The sequence below is a fragment of the Xyrauchen texanus genome, chromosome 5, assembly GCF_025860055.1.
Source record: "Xyrauchen texanus isolate HMW12.3.18 chromosome 5, RBS_HiC_50CHRs, whole genome shotgun sequence".
In the NCBI taxonomy this organism is placed as follows: Eukaryota; Metazoa; Chordata; class Actinopteri; order Cypriniformes; family Catostomidae; genus Xyrauchen; species Xyrauchen texanus.
The window spans coordinates 13,636,891-13,660,634 of NC_068280.1; the positions used below are offsets into that span (position 1 = coordinate 13,636,891).

The following is a 23,744-nucleotide window of genomic DNA, read 5'->3' on the forward strand; positions in this document are numbered from 1 at the left end:
CTATTCCTGGTTCCGCTATATGATTATGGCCATGGATTTCTTTGAGAACTAAGGCTAACTTGTTTTAACACATTTTAATATCAGCTAATTTGAGCTAACCTAGCTAATGTGATTTCTGTGTGGCTCTTATTACCTTCAAATTCTCAGGTCATTGGATAATGAGAGCATTTCCACAGCTGGAAGGCATACATTCCACTGAACTTTAATGTTGTTTCCCTTTTCTCTTTTAAAGAGTGAATAATGTCGAAATTTCCAAGAAAATAATGCATGTTTTTCCATGGCCATAGTGATGAAGCAGCTGTTTGCCTTGAGCGCAGAGTGCTGTTGTGAGACCGGTGTTATTTGCGCATGCGACAGTAGTGAGTCATAAGATAGAACCCAAAGAAAACCTGCATCTAAACCATATCTCCCTCTTAAACAAACAGCTCTCTGTATTACGTTATGTCAGGAAAGTTCACTATTTCTTATGTCAGAAATTAAAACTTGTAATCCAAATGTTTTTGAAAATGTAATTTGAATCTTATTGTGATGGGTTTTTATGTAACTGTAACAGTTACCTACATTTTTTTATCTTGATTATCTAACGCCATTACAAGTAATCCACTGCTCACCAAGCCTGCACATAAAACCGTAGAGCTGTCGTACCAAGTTTATTGAGTGTGAACATAGACACGCAAGCCGAACACACTCTAAGAATGTCCTCTATAGAACTGGGAAGTTTAATTAATTGTTATGAATTGGTTCATACCTTTGTGAATGAGTATAATTTTTTGTGTAAGACAAATCACTGTTTCATTATAAACGTTTTTGGTGAGCGAAATAGCCTATCCCTTTTTAACATGTAGGGCCTACACAAGCATACCTTAAAGCACAAAAGGGCTTTGCACACTGCACTTAAACCCCCGTTATTATCGTTCTAAACTCCACTAACTTTAACTCCAGTTAATGCAACATTTAATTGTAATTTTTTAATTGGGTTAGCTCTGCTTTTTACGCGGGGTTATGAAACCCTGTTCCGAAGCAGTTACATTGCGGTCCCAAAGCTATACAGTGTGAAAGGATTCAGTGTTAGAATGTATCTGAAAGTTGTTTAGCAACACACAACCAATCATATAAAACCTCCGTACTCATGTAATATTCATGCGATTTTTACAGTCTCTGAAAAATTTTTGTTCTCCGTCTGAGCGAAACTGGTAAAGTTACGAACATTGATGGCAAATGCAATAACTGCCGTGATTAAGAAACAGTATTCCATGTTTTCGTGGCATATTTCAGAAAAACAAACCGAGCTGATTTGCTTGCCGACATTTCCAAAGAAGAAGGAAACATTTGTAACTTTATAAATAGGCTGTTCAATAGCATTATTACCCATTTGTGATGTGGTATCGAAATTGGTATAGAGATTTGTGACATTTTACTGGTATTGGTATCGACTATTTACATTTTGTTTTTGTGACAACCCTAGCCTAAGTGTCAAAAGCTGTATGTCAAACATATAGCCACTGCTGGGAAGATCTCAAATTTGCAGAAGATGCTGGAAAACCAAAGACTGTGTATTACTTGGAGAATTTTTCTTAAGAACATTAGGCCACTTCACTGACCAGGACAAAGCAGGGACTCATGCCCAACTGTCACCAAAAATGCAAACAGTGATTGATCTTCGAGGAAGCAACACACCATATTAAGAACCAAGGCGATGTAAATTTTAAACAAGATTTTTGTTGTGTATTCATTTAATGTTTTGTCTTGTGCAATATATGTAATTATACAACAGTTAGTTCCGGTCCTTGAATCTGTTTGGACGAGAGGCTTTCCAAGAGTGCTGATAGCTCACCATCAGCACTGGTACTCTTTGCTATTTGTTTGAATGTGCTTGTGTTTGACGCATTCCAATCATGTAAAAGCAGTGCAGATGTTTAAAAGCAGCAAGATATGTAAATTATTTTTTTCTTTCATTCCTGTGACATTAAATATTTGAGCCAGCAGGTGGTGACAAAATACTATCTTGTGTGTGCTTTAAGCGAGTTGAGCTTACTGTGTGTTGTCAGTCAACAGAGAGTTTCTCTCACTCCATGATCGCTCCGATTACTACCACACTATATCTAAGAAATACAGTTAAACTAACAGCTTCAGCATTATTACTGATCACTGCTGAGAGTCGCAACACATGGAGTAATCAAATGCGCTCTGAGCGCCTACCTGATTTATGTTGGGAGAAGATGTAAACTTTCAATATATGCCGGAGGAGAGAACACTTTCTGAGTCTGTGTCAAAATAAAGAGTTCCCCAAGAAATATACAAGATTGAAACTGGCATCCTCAATGTGCTCTCTCTGATAACATAACACTTTTGAACCCGAGTGAAATAATTCCAGTAGCACGTCCGTTAGGCAGCATCACTCCACCATTTGTGACACTACAGCTGAGGAATAGAGTTGATCTAACAGCTGCAGCATTAATGTTTATCACTGAAACAGATGCTGGTAATCACACACTCAGTCCCTCTCTGTCTCTCTCTCTCTCTCCCCCCGTCCCCCTCAGTTTTTCATGATGATGATGACCCATTAAGCAATATTCATTAGCACACCTTTGCTGGAAGTGATGGCATATGATTTGTTTTAATTTCAAACCCATTTCTAATGATGCTTCATAAGGCCTGAGTATAGCAGTTTTTCTACATGCCAGTTGACCATGTTGCCTTTCAAAGTATACACTTTTCACCGCGAGCAAAACGAAACATGCACACTACAACTGCTTTGTGATAATCTTATAGTATGGTTAACGTGAATGAAAAACTCTTTCATGTTAGCCAGGTAGATTACGTGAACAACTAAATTCAAAACATCACAGAAAGTTAATGCGGCCTAACAACACACATAGAAGATGAGTGAATATAAAATGTAGTGACGACACCTCACCTAGCCCCTGGTCAGCTAGCCATCCTTATTATGGAGCCCTGCTCACACATGCACATACAAATATAACAAGATATTTTGCTCTGAAAAGACAAGAGATGTTTAGGGAAACATAAAAGGACTACATGTATAATAAAGAAGGGCATTGTACACATGCACACAGACCCACGCTACAGTATCAAAGCACCTCCTGGCGAGCACAATGCCGCCGTGGTGACCAGACCATCTGGCTGCCGAGCCGAGTAGGGACACCCTCCTTTCGTTTTCTCTCTTTCTTTCTCTCACTCTCCCCCTTTGCTCCTGGCCTGAATGGCACCAAGTCAAAGCCACCCTGTGCCACCCTGAGGGGGCAAACCCAGATATCACCCTCAAATAAGCACCATCTGCAGCTGACATAATTAAGCCACAGTTTTAAACATATTAAAGTTATACAGTGTTATTAAGAAAGGCAAAATGCTTCAATATTTCAATCCATTCTGCACATTAAAAAGGAATGTGTGGTTTTATTTGTCAATTACTGTGTTTTAATTCACTGATTACAACACTGATTATGCTTAATAATCTGACAACATGTTAGGTTATGTAAGCGCCGTAAACGGTTTTCATTTATTGAGGTAAGGTTCTAAACGGTTTAAGCAAAGAGCTTTTGGCACATCGAACAGTTTAAGGCATTTACATGGCCTCGATTTCACTTTGTATATTCAGACCTTTTACTGGCATTCCTACCCGCTTATACATTGTGAATAAGTGTTGTGTGCATGCCTGTTTATGTTTTGATATCAAAAGCTGAGAATAATCAAATCATTTCAAGACTCATGTAAATGTTTTTGTGTTTTTTTTGGCATTGTCTGATTTTTTTAATGAGCTGATTTTTGGTATTAGTGTGCATGTTAACATGCTCAATGACATTCAAAACCCATTTTACGTCCATAGTTTGAATGATTGCAAGTATTCAATGAGATAAAAAGTGAGCAGGACTTGAGTTTACCCATCAAAAATCGATTGGATCGTGAAAAGTCATCTATATGACAGGTGGAGGTTAACAAATAAGAGGGATTTAAGTTTTAGAGGTGCAGTTATTTAATTTTCATTTCTGGCCTTTGTAGTGTAAATAGGGTATAATATACCTGCCACTTTCTATTATGTTATTAATATTAATAAAAAAAAAATATTAAGAAAACAATAAAAGAAAACACATAAGTACTCTTAATTTCTTTATTACTGTCTGTTTGCTTAAATAATTACCGTCTCTTAACTTAAATCACGGTTACTTAATTGAGAAATGCTTGAAGGCCACATGCCATTTATATTGTTAATATTTATATTAATATTTAAATTAAGTAAAGGAGTGTGTTCATTTGCTTATTAGTTTTGGCTGTGGTATTGACATTGGACATTTTTTTAAAACACTTTTTTATGTTGAATTTAGTATGTTCCCTATTTTAATTCTTTAAGATGGATGACAATAGACTATTAAGGCCCTGATATTCTTCCGGAGCTGTGCTGCTTCATTCTTCGGCAGCTAACACGCTGTATGCTCCCATAATATGTGGCAGTTACACCCTGTTATTGTAATTTATGATGACACATATACTATTGCAAAGATGTGTGTAAACGTTTTAATGTGCAGAATAATGACAAAATAATTATGATCTTTGGGCAGTTCAGCACTTGAGAGTATTTAAGTAGATTTGTTCCCTTTTGTAGTCCCATTGTTTTGCATGACATGGTCTTGGAAAGCAAATTATCATACAGATGTAGGTGCATTTGTTGTTCATGTTGAATGAACTTGACTGACTAAACAACGTGAACAAAATTAGCTGTCAGCCTAAGGTAGGTGGAGCTCCAGGTCACACCTATGATGAAGTGGAACAATGGCAATAAGAAGGTGTTTAGCAGCTGGAAAGAATTTTTCAAAAAGTTCTCCCAGACGAGCTGTTACGAATTACGGAAAAGAATCCAAAAAATACCTTCTTTTTGGCTAGATTTTGGCTAGAACACATTCGTTCTTCAATTTTGCATGAAGTATATCGGGCCTTTAGAGCTCTGTATTAGCTGCATTGCATCCCTTTTTCTTTTAATGCACCATAACTTCAACAGTATTGGTTTACTCTGTCCTTTCTTTCCCTTCCTTTCCTATTGCTTTTCTCTCTCTCTCTCTCTCTCTCTCTCTCTCTCTCTCTCTCTGTCTCTCTCTCTCACCCTCTTAACCTGTTTTATGACTTTCCCTCTGCCTTGAGCCCGATGTCCGTGTGAGAGTAGAGAGGGAGGGAGGTGGTGGAAAGAGGCAAAAGGGACAGGCAAATGGCCGGCCTGATTTACAGAGGACAGCAGACACATGCCCCTCCTCTCCTCACTTTCTTTCTTCCTTCGCCCATCCACATTCCCCCCAAACACCAAAAAGATCATTTTGAGATGGAGGGATAGCGAAAGAGGATGGAAAGATATAAACAGTGAAGTAGGTTGCATAAAGAGATGGGTCATTGGGGAGAGGGGTGACTTGCAAATAGGAATTGGTCACGATGGTCAAGTAGTCAAATGATCATTCAACAACCTACTAGTCATTTAGTGAGGTCAATGTGTGCTTCCTTAAGACAAATTAGTTGTAGTCGTTGAAGCAATCCATTGACTAGTCGATTTGGGAAAATATGCACTTTTGCATAGTCATCCTTACAAAGTGGTCAAAAAGATAACTCAGTGATGTATCTTTAATTTCCTGCCTTAATTAGAGGAAGGTGAATGGCGTGAGAAGGGTGATTAAAGAAATAAGAGCCATTGTGGGGGTGTCTGTAACCCTCCCCCTATATATGTGAGGAATTTAACCTGTAAATTTGATGCTAATTACTGCACAATTAGACACTAAAACACCATTAGAATATAGATGTGATGATATACACAGGCCAATAAAACCTACTCAAACAGATTTGAAGATGTCATAGCTGTGATGTACTGATTAGCAAACCTGCACCAGACACACTGAGCTGGGTTGCTTTTGTGGGTGATGCAGGTTCACATTTGGCCAGTAACGGGTCCTGTTCCCCCTTATCCTCCACCATAATTTCATGCAAAATTTATGCTGTCTCTGGTCCTGTCCCAAATGTCACTTTCAGCCCTTACTGTCCTCCTTGCCCTTGAAGTCCATAATTTTTTTACATCCACATAGACAATTGGTGTGAAATGTAGTGTGGGTTTGGCAAGAGGGCATCACTGCCACAAAGGGGTGCTTGTGAACACCCTTCGTAATAATACAAATAAATAAATAGTAAATGAAAAATGGTACACCCTAAGTTCTTTTGGACTTCATCGACACACAAGTGAAGCCTAAAGGTGCGTACACACTGCCAGCGACTTAATCGCTGCAGGTCGCCAGTGGCTGGCGGTGAAGTCGCTAGTGGGTGTTCCCACTACTGGTTGCCTAGTAACGTTTATAAATGACATTCACGGATGCCATTCCATTGCTGTTGACAGCGAATCTCTTTTCTTGCCACTAAAAACAAACATTTTGGAGGGAAAATACTAAATATAAATGGAATCAGTACATGAAATGCTTTATATCAAAGATGAATGAGAAACAAGGCGAGCTGTTTGCCAGAGCGGCTGTTTATTTGCAGCGCAAATGCAAATGCCGGTCTGTCTGGGTCCATAAAATCCCCGCGATCTCAGATACACCTTTCCACGCAGTATTTTTCTTAAAAATGTCCTTGTACGTGGGAAGAGACATATCATAGAGCACTGGAACATTTCTAACAGCAAGAATTAGCCTTTCATCCGTCTTTCCGTTACTGCAGGAGCTGAGAGAGAGAGAAGGATCACGTGAGCTCTCCCGTCTTCTCTCCTATTGGCTGTCGCTTCCGTTAGTCGCTCCAAAGTTGAACTTTTCTCAACTTTGTCGCTACGCTGGATACGCCCACATCTAGCGCCAATGGTCGCGACAGCTCGTGTCGCCGGAAGTCGCTGTACTCGCATTAAAAATGAATGGTATTGAGTCGCTGTCCCGCGCGATGTCGCTGGCAGTGTGTACGCACCTTAAGACGGCAAGTCCACATCAAGTACAATTTGGGAAAGGGGAGTTTTGATATCTGTCAATAAAAAAGTGGCAATCCATCTCTCCTTTTCATTACTTGATCCCATGATGTCAGTACAGACTGATCGCACTGTGAATTTGGCTACAGAAAGTTGAACGTTTTGCTGCTGAAACGGTCTCTGCTTAACCATTTTCTGTCAAAATGTCCACAGAGTGATGCCAAAAAGATGTTGTATATTTAGTTTTAAAATGACGTAATACTAAGAGATGTAAAAGTCAACAAGAATGCATATTTTATTAATCCTAACCCCCACCCTAAACCTAACAGTCAGTAGAGTAAAAAATACATTTTAGAGTGAAAATGGAACCTCAGAATCATGCTCAGCATTGTTTATGTGAATACGACTACTACTTTGTTTCTTTGGGACCAGAACCTGTTTCTCAGAGGTTGCTCTTGCAACGCACTGTCAGTAACTCCACGGGAGATAGTAAACGTTAAAATTTGAATTGATGCAAACATTTCTGAATGGGGTGAGTGCTTGTCAGTACTTCGGCAGAAGAGGGTTGATTTCAGGTTACATGAACATTCGGAAGCAACATGCTGATTTCCAGTACGATCAACTTTGTTCAATAATACGTCTATCTTTTGAGAGGGGCTTGATATGGCCAGATTTCAACCCCCTTTTACATCGAATTTTGCAGTGAGGCCGTCTTAGCAATATGTGTATATATTTATTTGTCTGCAAGAATGTGGATGTTGTGTTATGTTGTGTGGGATTATCCTTGATTATCCAGTTGCTATAAAATCTGTAGTCTGGATTATGCATCCATATTGACCGGATCAGCTGTGATCTGATTTTAAATTGATGGCCCCTCCATTCAGTATATATTACAATCAACAAATAATTTCATTGAATGGCTTGGAAGAGCAGCTCATAGTCCAACGTGCCAATTAACTTCTACAAAATTATCAGCTTTGATAGTAAAGATTTAGATGAGCTTCTCCTAGATATTTACGCACATTTATGTGATTGAGACTTTACCCATTTTGTTTTTTTTGTCTATACTTCTTTCAAGCACTGAATACTGTTTTATTACTTGGTTCAGATTGACAGCAATGCATCCAATGATCTGAATCAGGTGTAAATGTTCGTTTTGAACAAGACTTGATTTACAGTAGAAACAATACATTTCCTTTGGACACTATCCACTTAGGCCTATATGAAGACAGACCAATAAGATACAGTATAAGCTTTTGGGTCAGTCTTTTGGTCAGTTCACAAACCTTTATGTAGATCTTCACTTGTCCTTTGTTCTTTTGTTGTATGGGTGTTTGGATTTTTTCATTTAACCTGTGGTATATTCCACCTACTGTACCAGAGTAAATTTACTTTTATGTTCAGTTCAAACTATATTTTGTGTTGGTCTTGGTGTGAATAGTTTTATGGTTTTCAATTTGGCCTTGCTTTTTAATTTCTTTCTTGGTGTGAAAAGGTCTTTAGTTGGCCATTTTCTTTCAAACATATTGTTTGTTTTCTTTCAAACTCAAAGGCTGTGTAGCTACAGTACCTGTTGAATTAATTGCATATATGCAAGACATACTGTGCAGGTCAAACTAACTACCATCAGACTCCTATTACAGAGTGATAAATGGATGACTAGAAATTTTATATAATGTGAGGACATGCAATGAGTGGGTGGAGCTTAGTCCGGAGTCAACATGACTAATGAACAGGTGATTGAGAAGTTTATTGTGATGAGTGTTCACCACTCTTTGTCTTGCCTCCATCATTCTTCATACTTCCTGTTCTCTCTGTCTTCCTCTCTCCGTCAGGCCTCTCTATCTCTGATTTTCTCTGGGTGAGGTGCAGTAATTGTCTCTGCTGGCAGGGCTGCTGAAGGCTTTATTGGATTGGAGTAGGATTGCAGGGACTGTGTTTAACATGCACCCAGGCGCTACAGTGCACACACACACACACACACACACTCACTCAGCCAGTGTTTAAACAGGCTGCCATTAACAGTGATGGAGCGAGCAAGAGAGAGAGAGCGAGTATTTAGCAGTGTTTAGGAGGAGGCGGTGTTGCTCAACAAGCGGAAGCCTCATGTGCTGACTCTCCATACCCCCTCTTTCTCCTCCCTCTTTTCTTCTGCTCCTGTCCTCCCCCTCCTGTCTCTCTCTCTCTCTCTCTCTCCCTCCCTCATTAATATCTTATTATTTTAGTGTTAGCCAGTGGGTACTCCTTCCATTTTCACACTTACTGGCACCACACACACACTCACAAAAACACGGTACTGGGATGCAAGATATTTTTTAACCTCTGTGTCCCACAGACAGGAATCTATAAGGTATAGAGTGAGCGAGAGGTAGAAAAGAGAGAGAGAAAGAGAAAGGAGTGAGGTAATGCATTTTTCAGCTAACCCGCAACATTCCAAAGTTTCTCTACAACACTATTTCAAGCATGTATAACATGTGTAGTTTGCAACAATGCAAAAGTCATCATGCAATGCAACTTTTGACAAGTTAAAGACAATTGTAAGCTAGTTATTAAAGAACCTGCAAGGCAGCACTATATTATTGTACTGTAATTTAAGACAAACTCTATTGAAACTTTGATTTGTAGATAACTTAAACCTTAGATGTGCTACCTGGCTGCAACATTTTTGTCCTGAAACCACTAATCGCTAAAATCGATTGTAAATATAATTGACACGATTTCATTATGGATTAGTCGGATGTTTGCGGTGTACACAGAGAGACTCCATCAATGACATCACTTTACAATCGTGAAGAAAGGTGTTTGCATGATAATGTTTTGTTTACAATGTAGGCCTATAACTTAAAATCTTTTTACATTTTCTTTTATAAATACATTTTAATAAAATACAGGAAATCAAATTGTGCTTTTTTAACCAATTAATCAATTAATCTTCGATTATTTCTTCCATTTAATCATTAGTTGCAGCTAGGCATGTTGTGATTATTAAATAATCATCTGATCGAGGTTATTTAATCTAACCACAGTTATAAGCAATTATTGTGCTCTTCAAATTCCAATCTCATTTTAATGCAGAAATAATGGAATTTTAAGCGAATATATAAATGCAGTGAATGGTGTGACTCGTGCGTTTAATCAAAGAGCGTTAAAATAACGTATGAAAGTGAAGCAATTAGGAAAGAAATAGTTTACTATTGCATTGTATAAAATAATGTTAAATACAATTAAAAATATATTTTAAATTATATTTTTTAATAAAGAAATAAAATATAACTTTTTATACAAGTTCCAAAAACAACAATGTAAATGTAAAAATAATTTTTCATATCATTCATAAGTTTCTAAAGCCTTAAAAGGAAATTATACATCCATATTTTATTATTTGTTTTGTATATTAAGATAAATATGGAAAAATTACTTCTTAAAATGTATGAAGCACACATGCACCTTAAGAAATATGACAATTTATATAACAATTAATTGTGAATTTATCGTGGCATAACCCAAAAACAGACAATTATTGCAATTATTTTATGACAATTAACCGTCAGCCAAATTCCATTATCATACAGCCCTAGTTGCAGCACTACAAAAGTTATACCTAATAAATTTCAACAATAATGTTTGAAAATGTCCAATTGACTTGCATTGATGGAATGTTCAGCATTCAAAATCTAAGCAACCGTGACATCGTCATTGTAATATTTGCATGCTGATGTGTGATTGGTTTAGTCTTTTCTGGATCTATTTTAGGTGTGTAATGGTTCGAATTTGTCACTGTTTTAGGGTCACAGTTCGGTATTTGCTTTGTTCAGAAAAAAAATACTACTGCCAAATCCAAAGAGTGCTCTATTCAACAGGCAATAACAATCATTGTTTTACAACAGTAACCATAATAATAATAACCATACTAATCATAGTAACCACAAAATCAACATGGTTACTGTCATGGTTACAATATACAGTAAAATCATGGTTACTATATGGAAACCACATTATTACTGTTATAAAACCATGCTTAATTGTATTAAAGCTATTATTTCTTCTTGGAAAACAATGGTGAGAACAGTCATGTTTACTACAAAATTACTCTAGTAAAACCATGGTAAATTTTCACCAGGGTCCTGAACTATTTTTTTTCTCTAATTACTAAATCAACATTTTAACTTAATACCTGCACTATTACGCTACATGTATCAACATAAAGTGCATTTCAAACTCATCTCAACATATTTAATATTCGGAAGCTGTACATCACTATAAAAGGAATAACCTTTCTATTAAAATGCATATGAGAAGGGATGTTGTGATAATAACGCTTGAGGATTAAACACACACACACATATAGAAACACATTTGGATTAGCCTCCAACACATGCTGTACACACGAGCCTTGCAGAGCCTGAGGCATGTGTTTCGAGGTCAGTTAAGACCTGTTGTTGTCTGATTGTGTGTATCTGCCTGTCTGCGTTTACACATACGACTGTAGTTCATAGCATGGAAATCCACTGTCACATCTTTCTGAATATCAGTGAATCTCAGACAAGGTTATCTGGCAATGCTGCTAGTCCTTGCACTTTTTCAATCAGCAATAATGTTATGTTCTGATTAACCATAGACTGATTTGTCCCAAACTATGAATTAGGGAAAGACACAATTTTACATTCTTTTATGGTTTTGATAGGTTCAGCCCTTTACACTCCATGGGCACAATAAGGTGAAATAGTCATTGTGGAGGGTGTAAAAATTTTTACCCTCAATTCTCATTAACACAATTTGAAAAAGATTGTTCTTATAATATTTTCATTCCGCAACCTGAAAAGAATGAAATAGCCTATTATTTCAATTAACACTTTTACGCATGTGATCAATTTATTATTATTTATTAATTTATTACCAATTATTTCAATTAGTCAATCTCCTACTTTAGGCTTTGGGAAATGTTAATGTTACTTGAATTGTAGCCATTTTAGTGCATTTCTGTCTTTGTACGTATGGGGAATATGTGAAATGCTTTGTTTGGAAAATGTTAATAAAATATTATTGCTAAAAAATATATATATTTTCTAAGAGAGAACTAAATACATTTAGACAGGAAAGTATATACAGAGTCAAATTTCAGCACTTTGAAATTCTGCTTAAGGGCTCTATTTTCATGAGTGCGCAAAGCGCAGAACAGTGCACTACATCTAGACGCAATGTCTTGTCCAATTTTCGTGAGTGTGCTAATTTTAAGTGCAATTTTCGTGGCAGAGCAAAGCACAAATAGTCATGGGCAAGAATGTTTGCGCTACTGTGGGTGTAGGCTCGTAAACTGTGGGTGTGTGTAGAAGTGAAGTGTGTGCCGATACAATCACTGTTCATACTAGCCATGATTTGTTAGTAGATGAAAATTATTAATAATACTTACATTCTCTGTAATTTAACCAAGCCTACATCCATATCCTGAACCACATTTTCCATGCATATAAAAGGAAAGTGTCCCATTTAACAAGGATACACAAAATAATGTAAATCCATATTTTTATTCTTCCATTTCATTGCATGCAGTCCATTTACACTTCCAACTTCTTATGAATGTACTGTCTTTGTTTATATCTGTGGTGCTTGATAGGGAATGGACTGTATAGTAGGACGGAGACGGTGCCGGAGAAGAACCTCCATTGAACAGATTAGCACTTTGCGTGCTTGATTTTGCCAAACCCACTTGCGCCTACACTTAGTGCATGCTTGCATGAAAACACCAGTACTTGATGGCCATGCCCATTGACTTTGCGCTTATGAGTTAAGACATTGTGCTGCGCTTAGCGCTTGCGCACTTAAAATAGGGCCCTAAATATTCAAATCGACTGACAGCAGTATGTATACATCAAAGTAGTACTGCATACTCTCTTGGTACTGCCTTTTTATTTTTGCTCATTTTAATTTACAAAATATTGGACAAAAGCATCTTTTTAACTGAAATACAGTCAAAAATGTCTCTGTTTGCATTAATGAGAATCATAAGTGAATAATAAAACGTCTGGACACGTTTATGAAAATTGAAAAGAAAAATATACCTAAGTGCACTGAAAATAATGTCACAATGCCAAAAATCTTAATGTGCCTAAAAATAGGCTACATTTTCTTTAAGCAAAATATAATTCAATATTATTTGTTTTATTTTTTTTTTTTTATAGATTTGGGGTTAAATATGACCAAGTCATTCTCTTGACAGGTTTCGTGACAATCACCTCCCATACGTTGAGAAAGAAAAGTAAATAGATAAATAAAGAACAGGAGACAAAATGTGATAGCATGACAATAGATGAGCGAAAAGCAAAAGGTAGGCATAGAACATGAAAGAGGAAAGAAAACATTAGGGCGGAAGACCACTAGAGAGAAAGTGCAAGATTATTGGCAGAAGTGTCCAATGTACTCTGCCCATGAGCTGGGGGGAGGAGCTTCAGGATCAGGAGGTTGCTATAACAACTGCACCTTGGTGGTTCACTCCATGCTCTCTCTATCCTCTCTCTCTCTCTCTCTCTCTCTCTCTCTCTCTCTCTCTCTCTCTCCAGTCACTTGAAAGCATTACCATCTGTCTGAAGAGCTCTTGTGTCTTTCCCTCCCTCCCTCTTGTATTTCTCTTCCTCCCTTCATCCGTGTGCTCTGCTCTCTCACATGGTGACTGTGAAGAGAGCAGGAAAGAGGGAGTGTGTTTGAGTGAGCCACTGAACACTTTAATTGGCAGTGAAATGGAGAAAAACAAACATCAGCCTCCCTCTCTACACACACACACACACACACACACACACACACACACACACACACACTTTCTTTCCGTAAAACGTATTAGGCAGTGTCCACATTAATCCGGATAAATGTGAAAATGGCATTTTCTAAATGCTTTCAGTCCACACTGCCGTTTTCAAACATTTTCCAAAAGTTGCTGGTCCTTACTGAAATTTGTGAAAATAGAGCATTCCTGTTCATGCAGGAAAACACAAGGAAGAAGTGTGGCTTTGCATCATTTCCATATATGGTCTGAAATCAATTGTCCACCTGCTTTGCCGGCGGACAGCAATTCCAAGTAAACTTTCCATCACCTTTGAAGGAATGCAATGTAAAGGTTGTACAAAGGAACATTTATCCTTAACAGCGCTATCAAAGTGTATAGCAAGAACAACAATTTTGCTTCAACATGGGCCGCCATCTAGTTTGCTTTGCGTTGATTGAATCACATGACTGCGCCACATGACAACAAATAACTTTCGATAAAAAATCGATTTAAAACGTCTCAATTTTCCCTGTCCACACTATACTTGAAGATGATATTTTCAAATGAATCCACTTGGTAGAGTGTTTCAGAAAAGGACAAAAACATAACCTCAGTGTGGATCGAAGGCCAAAATGTAGCAAAATTGATGCGTTTTATTGTGGACTTGGCCTAAGTTTGCATCTACACTAATCTGTTTTCATTTGTAAACTCTGTTTTCAGTTTGGTAACATCATAATTTTCCCAATTATGTTGTTATAGAGAGTGTTTTTTAAATGTTCCATTTTCAGTGGAGGAAAATGCCGTTTTAGTGTGGATGGGAGGTGTAAAAGTAGCCAAATCGATGCGATTTCAGACAAAAAGTTAGTAGTGTGTACTGCATTGTATCCACTGCACACTCCCTAAAATGATTTATTAGTAATTGAAATGATAGGCATTATTCCACAATAAACGTTTCAAAAGATGTAGTAGGCTACATAGTTGTCATATTACCTCATCACGAAGCATCTCAAAAATAAAAATGAACATTTTGTGGAAAAATGTCTTAACTTTCAGCAGTCTGCATTTTAGCAAATGTAATACACGTGCAGAAAATGTGTATTCTGTGCACAGTATACATTCTATATACTACAGAAATCGTAAGAGGTGTATGGTAGTATTCTGAACATAGCATTGTGTTCTGTCTGAGCCACATTTTTCCATCACTGTCTCTTTATTTCTTTCTCTCTCTCTCTCATCCGTCAGTCACTCACTCCCTCCACATGAGTGACACTCAGCCTAATCATCTTTATGACATGATAAACACCACGAATATTGACAGGCATCCTGACAACGGTTGCCTTGACAACCCTCTTAGCTGTTGCACACGGCAGAGGTGTAACAATGAAAAATGAGACCTCGCGCAGATCTACAGTCAACATGACTGCAAGGTGCACATTTAATTTTTCATTCACATTTGCATTGCTTTTATTTTGTATGGCTAATGTGTCGGCTAAGCATAGCCAGACATTGTAACAGTCTTAGCGGTCGTTCACACAATATGTATTCTTGTGTGCATCTTTGCTGCTTTTTTTTTAATTGTTCTTCTATGTAAACATGTACTAGGCTGATGTTTTTGACCATTGCGACATATCTCACTGTTTATTTGGTGTCTTGCTAATTCTGGTGACACCTGCGTTTTGTTATATTCTGTTCCACTTTCTGTTGCTTTTTTTATGCAAGAACACAACCTGTGTGAACGGCCCCTTACATATATAAACGACAACAGACCAATTGTATCATGCTTATCTCTTTTTGCATAAAGCTAGCCAGCAAACATTGTTCTTTCTTGTTTGCGATCATGATCTTGCTGTTCTTGTGGTTATGTAGAGAAAGACAGACAGAGAGAGAGATGGAGGGAGGAATGCAGAGAGAGCCAGAGGGAGGGGGAGTAGACATATTGCCTCAGAGGAGAGCTGGGGAGAAGATCCATGAATCTTGTTGTTTCAGAATCTCATTTGACATGTTTCAGGTGAAGTAGCATGTGTGTGAGATTTCTAACACGTACGCACACACACACACAGAGATACACACACACATTGACGTCCACTAGGATACGTAAAGAAGGTGGGTGGGATCCTGCTATTGTGTATGGGGAAATTTTGTCACTACGCACGCATGCGTGCGTGCGTTTTTGCATTAAACAGAGCGTAGAACATTAGTGACAAAATTACCTCTATAACATTTACATTTATGCATTTGGCAGATTACATTTACATTTATGCATTTGGCAGACGCTTTTATCCAAAGCAACTTACAGTGCACTTATTACAGGGACAATCCCCCCAGAGCAACCTGGAGTTAAGTGCCTTGCTCAAGGGCCCAACCATCTTGGTGGTGCTGGGGTTTGAACCCCCAACCTTCAGTAACCCTGAGCCTCAACCACTGCCCCACAATGAATTAACACACTATTATGTGTTCACTGTCAGAATCATTAGCACAAACGGAAAGATGAGAGATGATGATGAGAAAAGCTTTTCACTTTCTTTTCTGTCCTCACCTCTGAAGAGGCATATATCACACTTTTTCCGAGTCAATATTTGATGTTATTCATTCCCCACCACACAGCCCTGCAATAGGAGCAAGAACAGGGACTGTCTGCAAAGTGGCAGAATGGAATTCTTAGTAAATTATTTGAGGAACAACTTCTGAAACACTTAATTCCCAGTTTTGTCAACATATTATAGAGAGTATTTACAAATGGCTGTGGTTCTTATTCCTCCCTAATTCTGGTATATTATTCAGGGGTGGAAAGAGTACTGAAAAATCATACTCTAGTAGAAGTACTGTTACTTCCCATAAAATGTAGTGTGAGTAGAGTAAAAGTACCTGCCTAAAAACTACTCAAGTTAGAGTAAACGAGTAGCTCATTTAAAAGTACTCATGAGTAGTGAGTATTGAGTACTGAGCTGCAATATATAAGGAATAGGATATATTGACTTCGATACTGGTTCCTAAACGATACTTTTTTCGATACCAATTTTATGCAATCTGTTTTAACAAGATTACAAACATTACCTCAAAAAAACTTTGGTTTTATTTTTTCAGTTTGTTGACTTTTTATACAGACACAAAGACTCATCTCCTGAGCCTTCTGGACTCCTCATGCCAGGGTCGGCAGGGGCAGAGGCTATAACATTAATGTGAAGAGGAAAAAACAAAAACAAGAAAGCTAAACTGTTAATTCAGCCAACCCTAAGGATAAGTACGGTTTAACAAGATGACTAGTTTAATGTGGGTGAAACTTGATCAGTTACTGTCAACCTTAAAGCATTTTTAGCATCGATTTAGCTAGCTATTTATAGCCATACATCCAATTAATATCTAACGTTACATAGGTCCCAGTTTATAGGACTATGTCACCATGCACAGAAACGTTAATTTAACAAGTACACAAGCATGTACCACACTACAAGTTAGCCGATTTTGTTTGCAAAACTTTAACCTTACCTGTCGGAGTCCCTGTCATAATGACGCCTGCGTTCATCAGTAGTTTTGGAGGAGGACTTGTGTGGTGGGCATGTTCAAGGAAGCTCTGTGGCAGGAGGATGCTGATAGGATGACCGCACCAGCTCGGTCTTCTTGCATTCGAAGACGGAGCAACTTTCTGCTTTTAAGTTTATTCCGTGCACTGTCAAGTGCTTCATCAGATTTGTCGTGTTGCCGGTCTTGGCAGCAATTATCTTGTTGCAAATATTGCATCGCACACTGTTGGCATCGAGCCTGGTGAAATGTAGCCACACTTTTGATCTTTTCCACATATTTTACATCTATGGGGGTTGGGACGCATAGGCACAACAGCCCCAGGTGTGAGCTCTGGCCATAACCGGCGTAAACTAGTGTTTTGCCTTGATGCCTAAACACAGCCAATCACCGGCACTTTTCGATTTGGGCACATCTAGCATGCTTATATGCTTATCACTGACGTTGACTAGATTAACCCCATAGGTATCGAAATTTGGAACCGAACGACAAGACATTTTTTGCTACTCTTATTGTTTAGAGGCAATTCGGTCGGTGCCTAAAAGGTTTCGAACTCGATACCCAGCCCTACTCTGAAGTGTATTTGACCATATAGGTGCATGTAAAGTGCACAAACATTAGCTGTCTGTCAATCAAACACTGCATAGTTACAGACGCCAGGAAATAAAAGTCATTCTTTTATATTTTATCTAGACCAACCAACCAGTGGTGCTCTTGCTATCACAATTGATGTAATGAACACCCCTGTTCTAGATGTAAAACATAGGCTAAATATAGAAAATGAATCAAAGGTTTGATCGAGGATATCTCTTTTTTTTTTTTTTTTCTGATAAACATTGAGATAATTTTATCTCCCAGCCCTATTGATAACATTGCATTAATCTCTCACAGCAATTTTGATGGCATTTTTAATGTATGTCACTCATCCCTTACCTCTGTTGGCTTGTGTGTACATATGTTTTTGTCTCTAGCATGCTTGTAAGTTGTAGCTTAGACTCTGCTTAATGGCTTGGACAAATTAAGCAGGAGAGCATCATGGGATGAGAGTGTGCCTATGTGTGAACAATCAAATTTTGTCAACTGTCAGTTAATTTCCCTTTCTCTCTCTCTCTCTCTCTCTCTCTCTCTCTCTCTCTCTCTCTCGGTGGTGACAAGGTGATGAATGAAGTTTGTCACCATTTTATTCTCAGTTAATTTTCAGTTAAGTGATGAAGTTTGTATGTTTGTGGAATAGGAATTTGTAAATCTACATACTTCAACATGTAAAAAAAAACTGTGGGTTGTTTAAACGACTAGTTATTCTTTAGGTGTTTCTAGTGTTCAACAACAGCTAGACAGATTGCAAAAGAATAAAAATGTGTGGGTCATGTTGATCTACTTTTTAAAGGTTAAGCTACTTTTTAACTGTACAATTAAAAAGTATACAGATGCTGAATGATCACACTAATACCCTATATGAGATGTTGCATCTCTTATTTAATTTCCTTAAAAGCACCACTGCTCAAAAAACACTCTGCCTCACAAATCAACTCGCAAAAGTACCTGCTGTAAAGTGCTTTCAGTCAGAAGGTTCTCTCAGTAGTATCATAAGAGTAGCTCATTTTTAATGTTTGTTGAAATCTTTTACATGAAATCACAGTAATGTGATGATCACTGGCACCAAACATGTTTCATTATGGAGTGTTTTAATATCAAGGACCTATTACGCATGTACACTTTTGCTGTCTGGACTGTAAACCAATTTTACCTGCCTTTTCTATTTAAAAAAGTAAATAATTATTTGATTTCTACAACCCCTGGCTATTTTTACATCCAGAAACTGCTTCACTAGGTAACCCTATAGGATGTTGTGAGTCTCGGACAACAATCTTCAGAAAATTTGTTGTTCTTATATAAACCTGAAGAGACCTAACTGTTATTTTTCCCTCTCTCTGTCTCTTTTACTTTCTCTCACACAGCTCCAGGAGACAGTGAAGAGGAAATTGGACAGTGCCCGGTCTCCATTAAATGGTGACCAAAATGGGCTCAGTGATGGGAGCTACTCTCCCACAACAAAGAGACTACGTAAGGAAGGATGCACTGGAATGGACTCTCTGGGAAGCCTCCCTCCCATTTCCCCACTACATCAAATGGACATCAAACCTACCTTGCCCTTGGGCAACAACAATGCCTCCACAAACAATGGAACCGGCAATGGCAATGCTGGTACTAACCATATTACCGGACGACCTGAGGATTTAGGCAAGAACGGTGGAATGCCCGACATTAAACTGAATGGTTCATTGGATTTGGACGATGGCTTTAGCCTATTAAAGGACATGAAACAAGAGCCTTTGGACGATGCTGGTGGAATAGAATCCTCGGATACATCGCTTTCAAATCAGAACAAGCTGTTTTCTGACATCAATCTGAATGACCAGGAATGGCAAGAACTGATTGATGAGCTGGCAAACACAGTGCCTGAAGATGACATGCATGACCTCTTCAATGAGGACTTTGAGGAGAAGAAGGAAGTTAGTGACTTCACACGGGCCACAACAGAACAAACGCAGCTTGCACAAGACCTAGCACTAAACCCTGTAGCTACGGGACCCAACAATACACCACAACCACAGAGTGGCCAGATACCCATGGGCTCACCTCAGGTGCGGCCATCTTCCTCTGGTCCCCCTTTTGCAACTGCTGCCAATGGTACACCACCCCAGCAACCCTTGCAGCAGTCACCAGCAGTTGGAATGCCATCAGGATCGCCCGCAAACTGTGTGGCCCGGTCTCCACAAACACCTACCCAGGCTCAGACGCAGGCCTTAAGACCTGGGAATGGATATATGATGAATGCAGGTCCTGGTGTTGGCCCTGTGGTATCAACACAAGGAACAGCAGTGGGCCCTGGAGGAGGAACTGCAGGTGGAGGTGGGCCCGTTGTACCAAACTCTGAACTTTCCCCGGCCGAGCAGCTTAAGCAAATGGCTGCCCAACAACAGCAACGTGCCAAACTTATCCAACAGAAGCACCAACAGCAGTCCCAGACAGCAAGCTGGTCACCTGCAGGAGCACCAACAAGCCCATACAGTGGACCCTTTAACCCAGACAAACCAAATAGCCCCATGATGTATCCACAGGCTTTCAATACCAGCAGCACAATGGGGCCAAAAACACCAAGCATGAACAACTACCTCCCACAGAACCACATGAATATGCTCAACCAGCAGCCGCAGCAGCAATCTAATAACTTGGCTGCCCAAAACAACCTCAGTAAGCAGCTTTCTTATAACAACACCAAGCCGCTGACCCATTTTAGTGGAGTAGACCACATGAGTCAGCGGATGACGCCTCCCATGGCCAATCCAGCTAAAAACCCGATGATGCCGTATATGCAGGGTGCTGCAGGGCAAGGGGGTGCCCCACCACAAGTTCCAGGTCCAATACCCAGCCAGACAGCCCATCTAAATGAGGAACAGAAGAGGATGATGTTGATCAAACAAAAAGTGCTGAGTCAAGGCTTGCCATATGGCACTATGCAGCAGCATGTACAGGTAAGATCATAGCATTGTATTTGCTAAATTTTATAGCAAGAGAAGGCTAAGTAATGAGCTTTATGCACCAGGGACCAGTTGCACCAGCTATACGTAAGTTAATGAGCACTAAGTCGCAATTTACGCACTGCTAAATATGTGAGCGTTGCACCATTAATCTTAGTTAGAACGTAACCCAACGTATAAACTAAATATTTACGGAAGAATCCAACCATGAGTAATGGATGGAATAAAAAAGCAGACTCATTTAAAGACATCAATGAGCTCATGTTTTGGTTGACAGGCTTCAGTCCTTTCGACTTACATAATGTTGGCATTTACACTCGTTTGCATTTATGGTAGAAAACATTATGTAAAAAACGTACCTCTTCAGCATGAAACCAATCTAATGGCACACATTCCTGTGTATGCCACCCAGTGTCAGGATTCAACATATACAAAATATATACGATTTTACATTTAATAAATGTATATTTTTCCAGCCTGTGGTATTAGTATTTATTTATTTATTGCTCTTATTTGTTTTAGATACAGTTATTGAATATTGTTATTTACATAGGCTAAATATACCAATAATGAAATCTTGTTTCAGTATCGTATTTCAGTGGGGATATCATATATTACAGCTGACAGTTACATGCGCAAACAAGGTTTGAACATAAACCATAACAAGATAAAAATAAAATTAACAGTTTTTTAACACTTCTGCATGCAAATTTGAAGGCTGCTTATTGGATCAATACGAGTAAACATCATATTTTTTGACTACACTTTACATGTCGGAGAGCTTATGACCTACCTGTTAAGTCTTGCCTTAAGAACAGTTGGTGCAACCAAATTAAGCAACTTAGTTACAAATGAATTAGTAGTTACTTAGCCCTTAGCGGGAACTTTACATCTCAACTTAAGTGAGACCTTACACACAGCTGGTGCAACCCTACCCAGGGCTACAATTGTTGTTTGTAAATTGAATATTTGAGAGCTAATCTTCAAAAAATTTGCAGTCATCTCTTTGAGTTGTCCGTGAGCTGTACAGTTAGTGTCCTTTTTAGAGCTCTGCCAGCAATGCTTAGTGTGGTGTTTGTGTTAATATTGCGTTTTTTGAAATAGTTTTGACTGCCTCAATGGTACATTTTATGCTTGCCATCATTTTACTAAAACTGATTGCCATTTTCAAAATGTCATCCATTTTGTTTGCACCTTTTTCATTTTGATCCAGAAAGATTAAGGCAAGATAACACTTTAGCATTGGACTGTTTGCCTACTATGCCTAGAGACATACTATGAGTCAAACCGATAATTCCTCACCCATAATTCTATATTTTATGTCCGTGTTGTGCAGTGGGATGTAATGGCGCCTGTTACCCTGAGCAACAGCTAGCTCTTGGAATAGGAAATCGACTATATCAACTCTAATATATTTATGCATATGCACTAGCGCCCGATGTCCCTGTGGCCACCAAATCCCTTTCTCTCGTATTAAACATCTCATGGAAAAAGGATATTAACCTCTCTTCTTTCAGTTTCCATGATTGAGGATGTTCAAATGATCATTTCTGTTAACTCAAATGTCACTGCCTTTTACCTGAAGGTGGTAACCACTGGCCTTTAATCCCCAACTAATACATTTGTAAATTTTTTAATTATTTGTTGCATGATAATATCATTTAGCACCGTTTTGTAGCTACTATTTGCGTAAAGATTTCATTGTATCTCAGCCCAAAAGTGTTGAATTGCCTTTGTTATTGGATGGGTGATGGTGGTGGTCTCAGTTACAGAGAGGTCTCGAGTTTGCTAGCTTTTGAACGGTAAATTATTCTCATTAATGGTGACATCCTCAGCCCCTCCCAGAAACCTTCTCTCTCATCTTTTCATTTTATACATCTGTATCACTGGGTTTATGTAGCTCTTGCTCTAAAATGAGATATTCCTCCACCCCTTTTCTCCTCTTTTTTCCTCTCCTGCATCTCCCCTCCCTTCCCGCTCTTCCTGGTCTCTCTCTTTCCTCAGAAGCAATAAAGGGGCAGATTTATGATGGCTGCTTCTTTTGGAGCCTGAGGAAAATGCTGCAGAAAAAGCAAAGAGAGGTAGAGGGACAGAAAAAGAGAGATTGGGAGAAAATGAAGATATTAAGTAAAAGAATTATGGAAAATGTGTAAAAAGAGATTAAAGGTTCAGTGAGAGGAATGAGTTTAGGTAATTAATGAATAACATAAAAAAGAGACATTTCTGCTCCATATTTTTGCAACCTCCTAAATGCACGTTATTGATGTTACAATGCTAACCCCAGCGAATGCATTTCATAAAATTGGAAGTATCTTAACCAAATTACACCAAAATAATAAACTTAAGATGAATTGTAATGGCATATTTGATTATTAAAAAATATTAAATGGTTGTAGATAACAATATGTAATAGTTGTTTATGATTCTGTGTCAAATTATGGATTGCATGCTTTCAGAATTAACAGAAGAAAAGGTTAGACTGTGCCTTGAAACTCTGGGTGCGCAAACTCTCATTTGGAGTTGAGGAGTGTCAAGTTTTTGATTGGATAATTCATTTAGAGTGTAGCAACTCTCTATATGTATTTCCCTATATGTATTCAACACACTGCTATTCTTGAATTATGAGCACCGCTACTGAAATTTTACATTTTCAGTAATATTCTTGATGCAATGTAACACTTGCAAGCCCCAGTATGTTGAGTATGGCTGGGATGAAGTGAAAGGGTCCCCATCATATATACACACAAATGCATGCACTTGTATGTATATAACAGAGAAGCAGGATAGTCGACAAGGTAGACTTGCCTACCTCTCCAAGTGGAAAGTCTATTACTTGGATAATTTCTTTGGCAAGGGCAGTAGAAATAAAATTAAAATAGCTCTCCAAACTGTGAATAAATGGTTGCATTTAGTGACCATTTTCCCATCGGTGTGATTACGTTTTGTTAGAGGTCGCACCGGTGCGACTACAAAGTAGTCATTACAAACA

General features: G+C 38.4%; 1 protein-coding gene across 2 annotated transcripts in view; it reads left to right on the forward strand.

Moving 5' to 3' along the window:
• Nucleotides 1-23,744, forward strand: part of LOC127643853 (mastermind-like protein 3) — a 157,174-nt gene that overhangs the window by 79,005 nt on the left and 54,425 nt on the right. For both annotated transcript variants that reach the window (XM_052126769.1, XM_052126770.1), the window contains exon 2: nt 19,172-20,749. In XM_052126769.1, the coding sequence (XP_051982729.1) occupies nt 19,172-20,749 (1,578 nt within the window). The remainder of the gene's footprint in view (nt 1-19,171; nt 20,750-23,744) is intronic.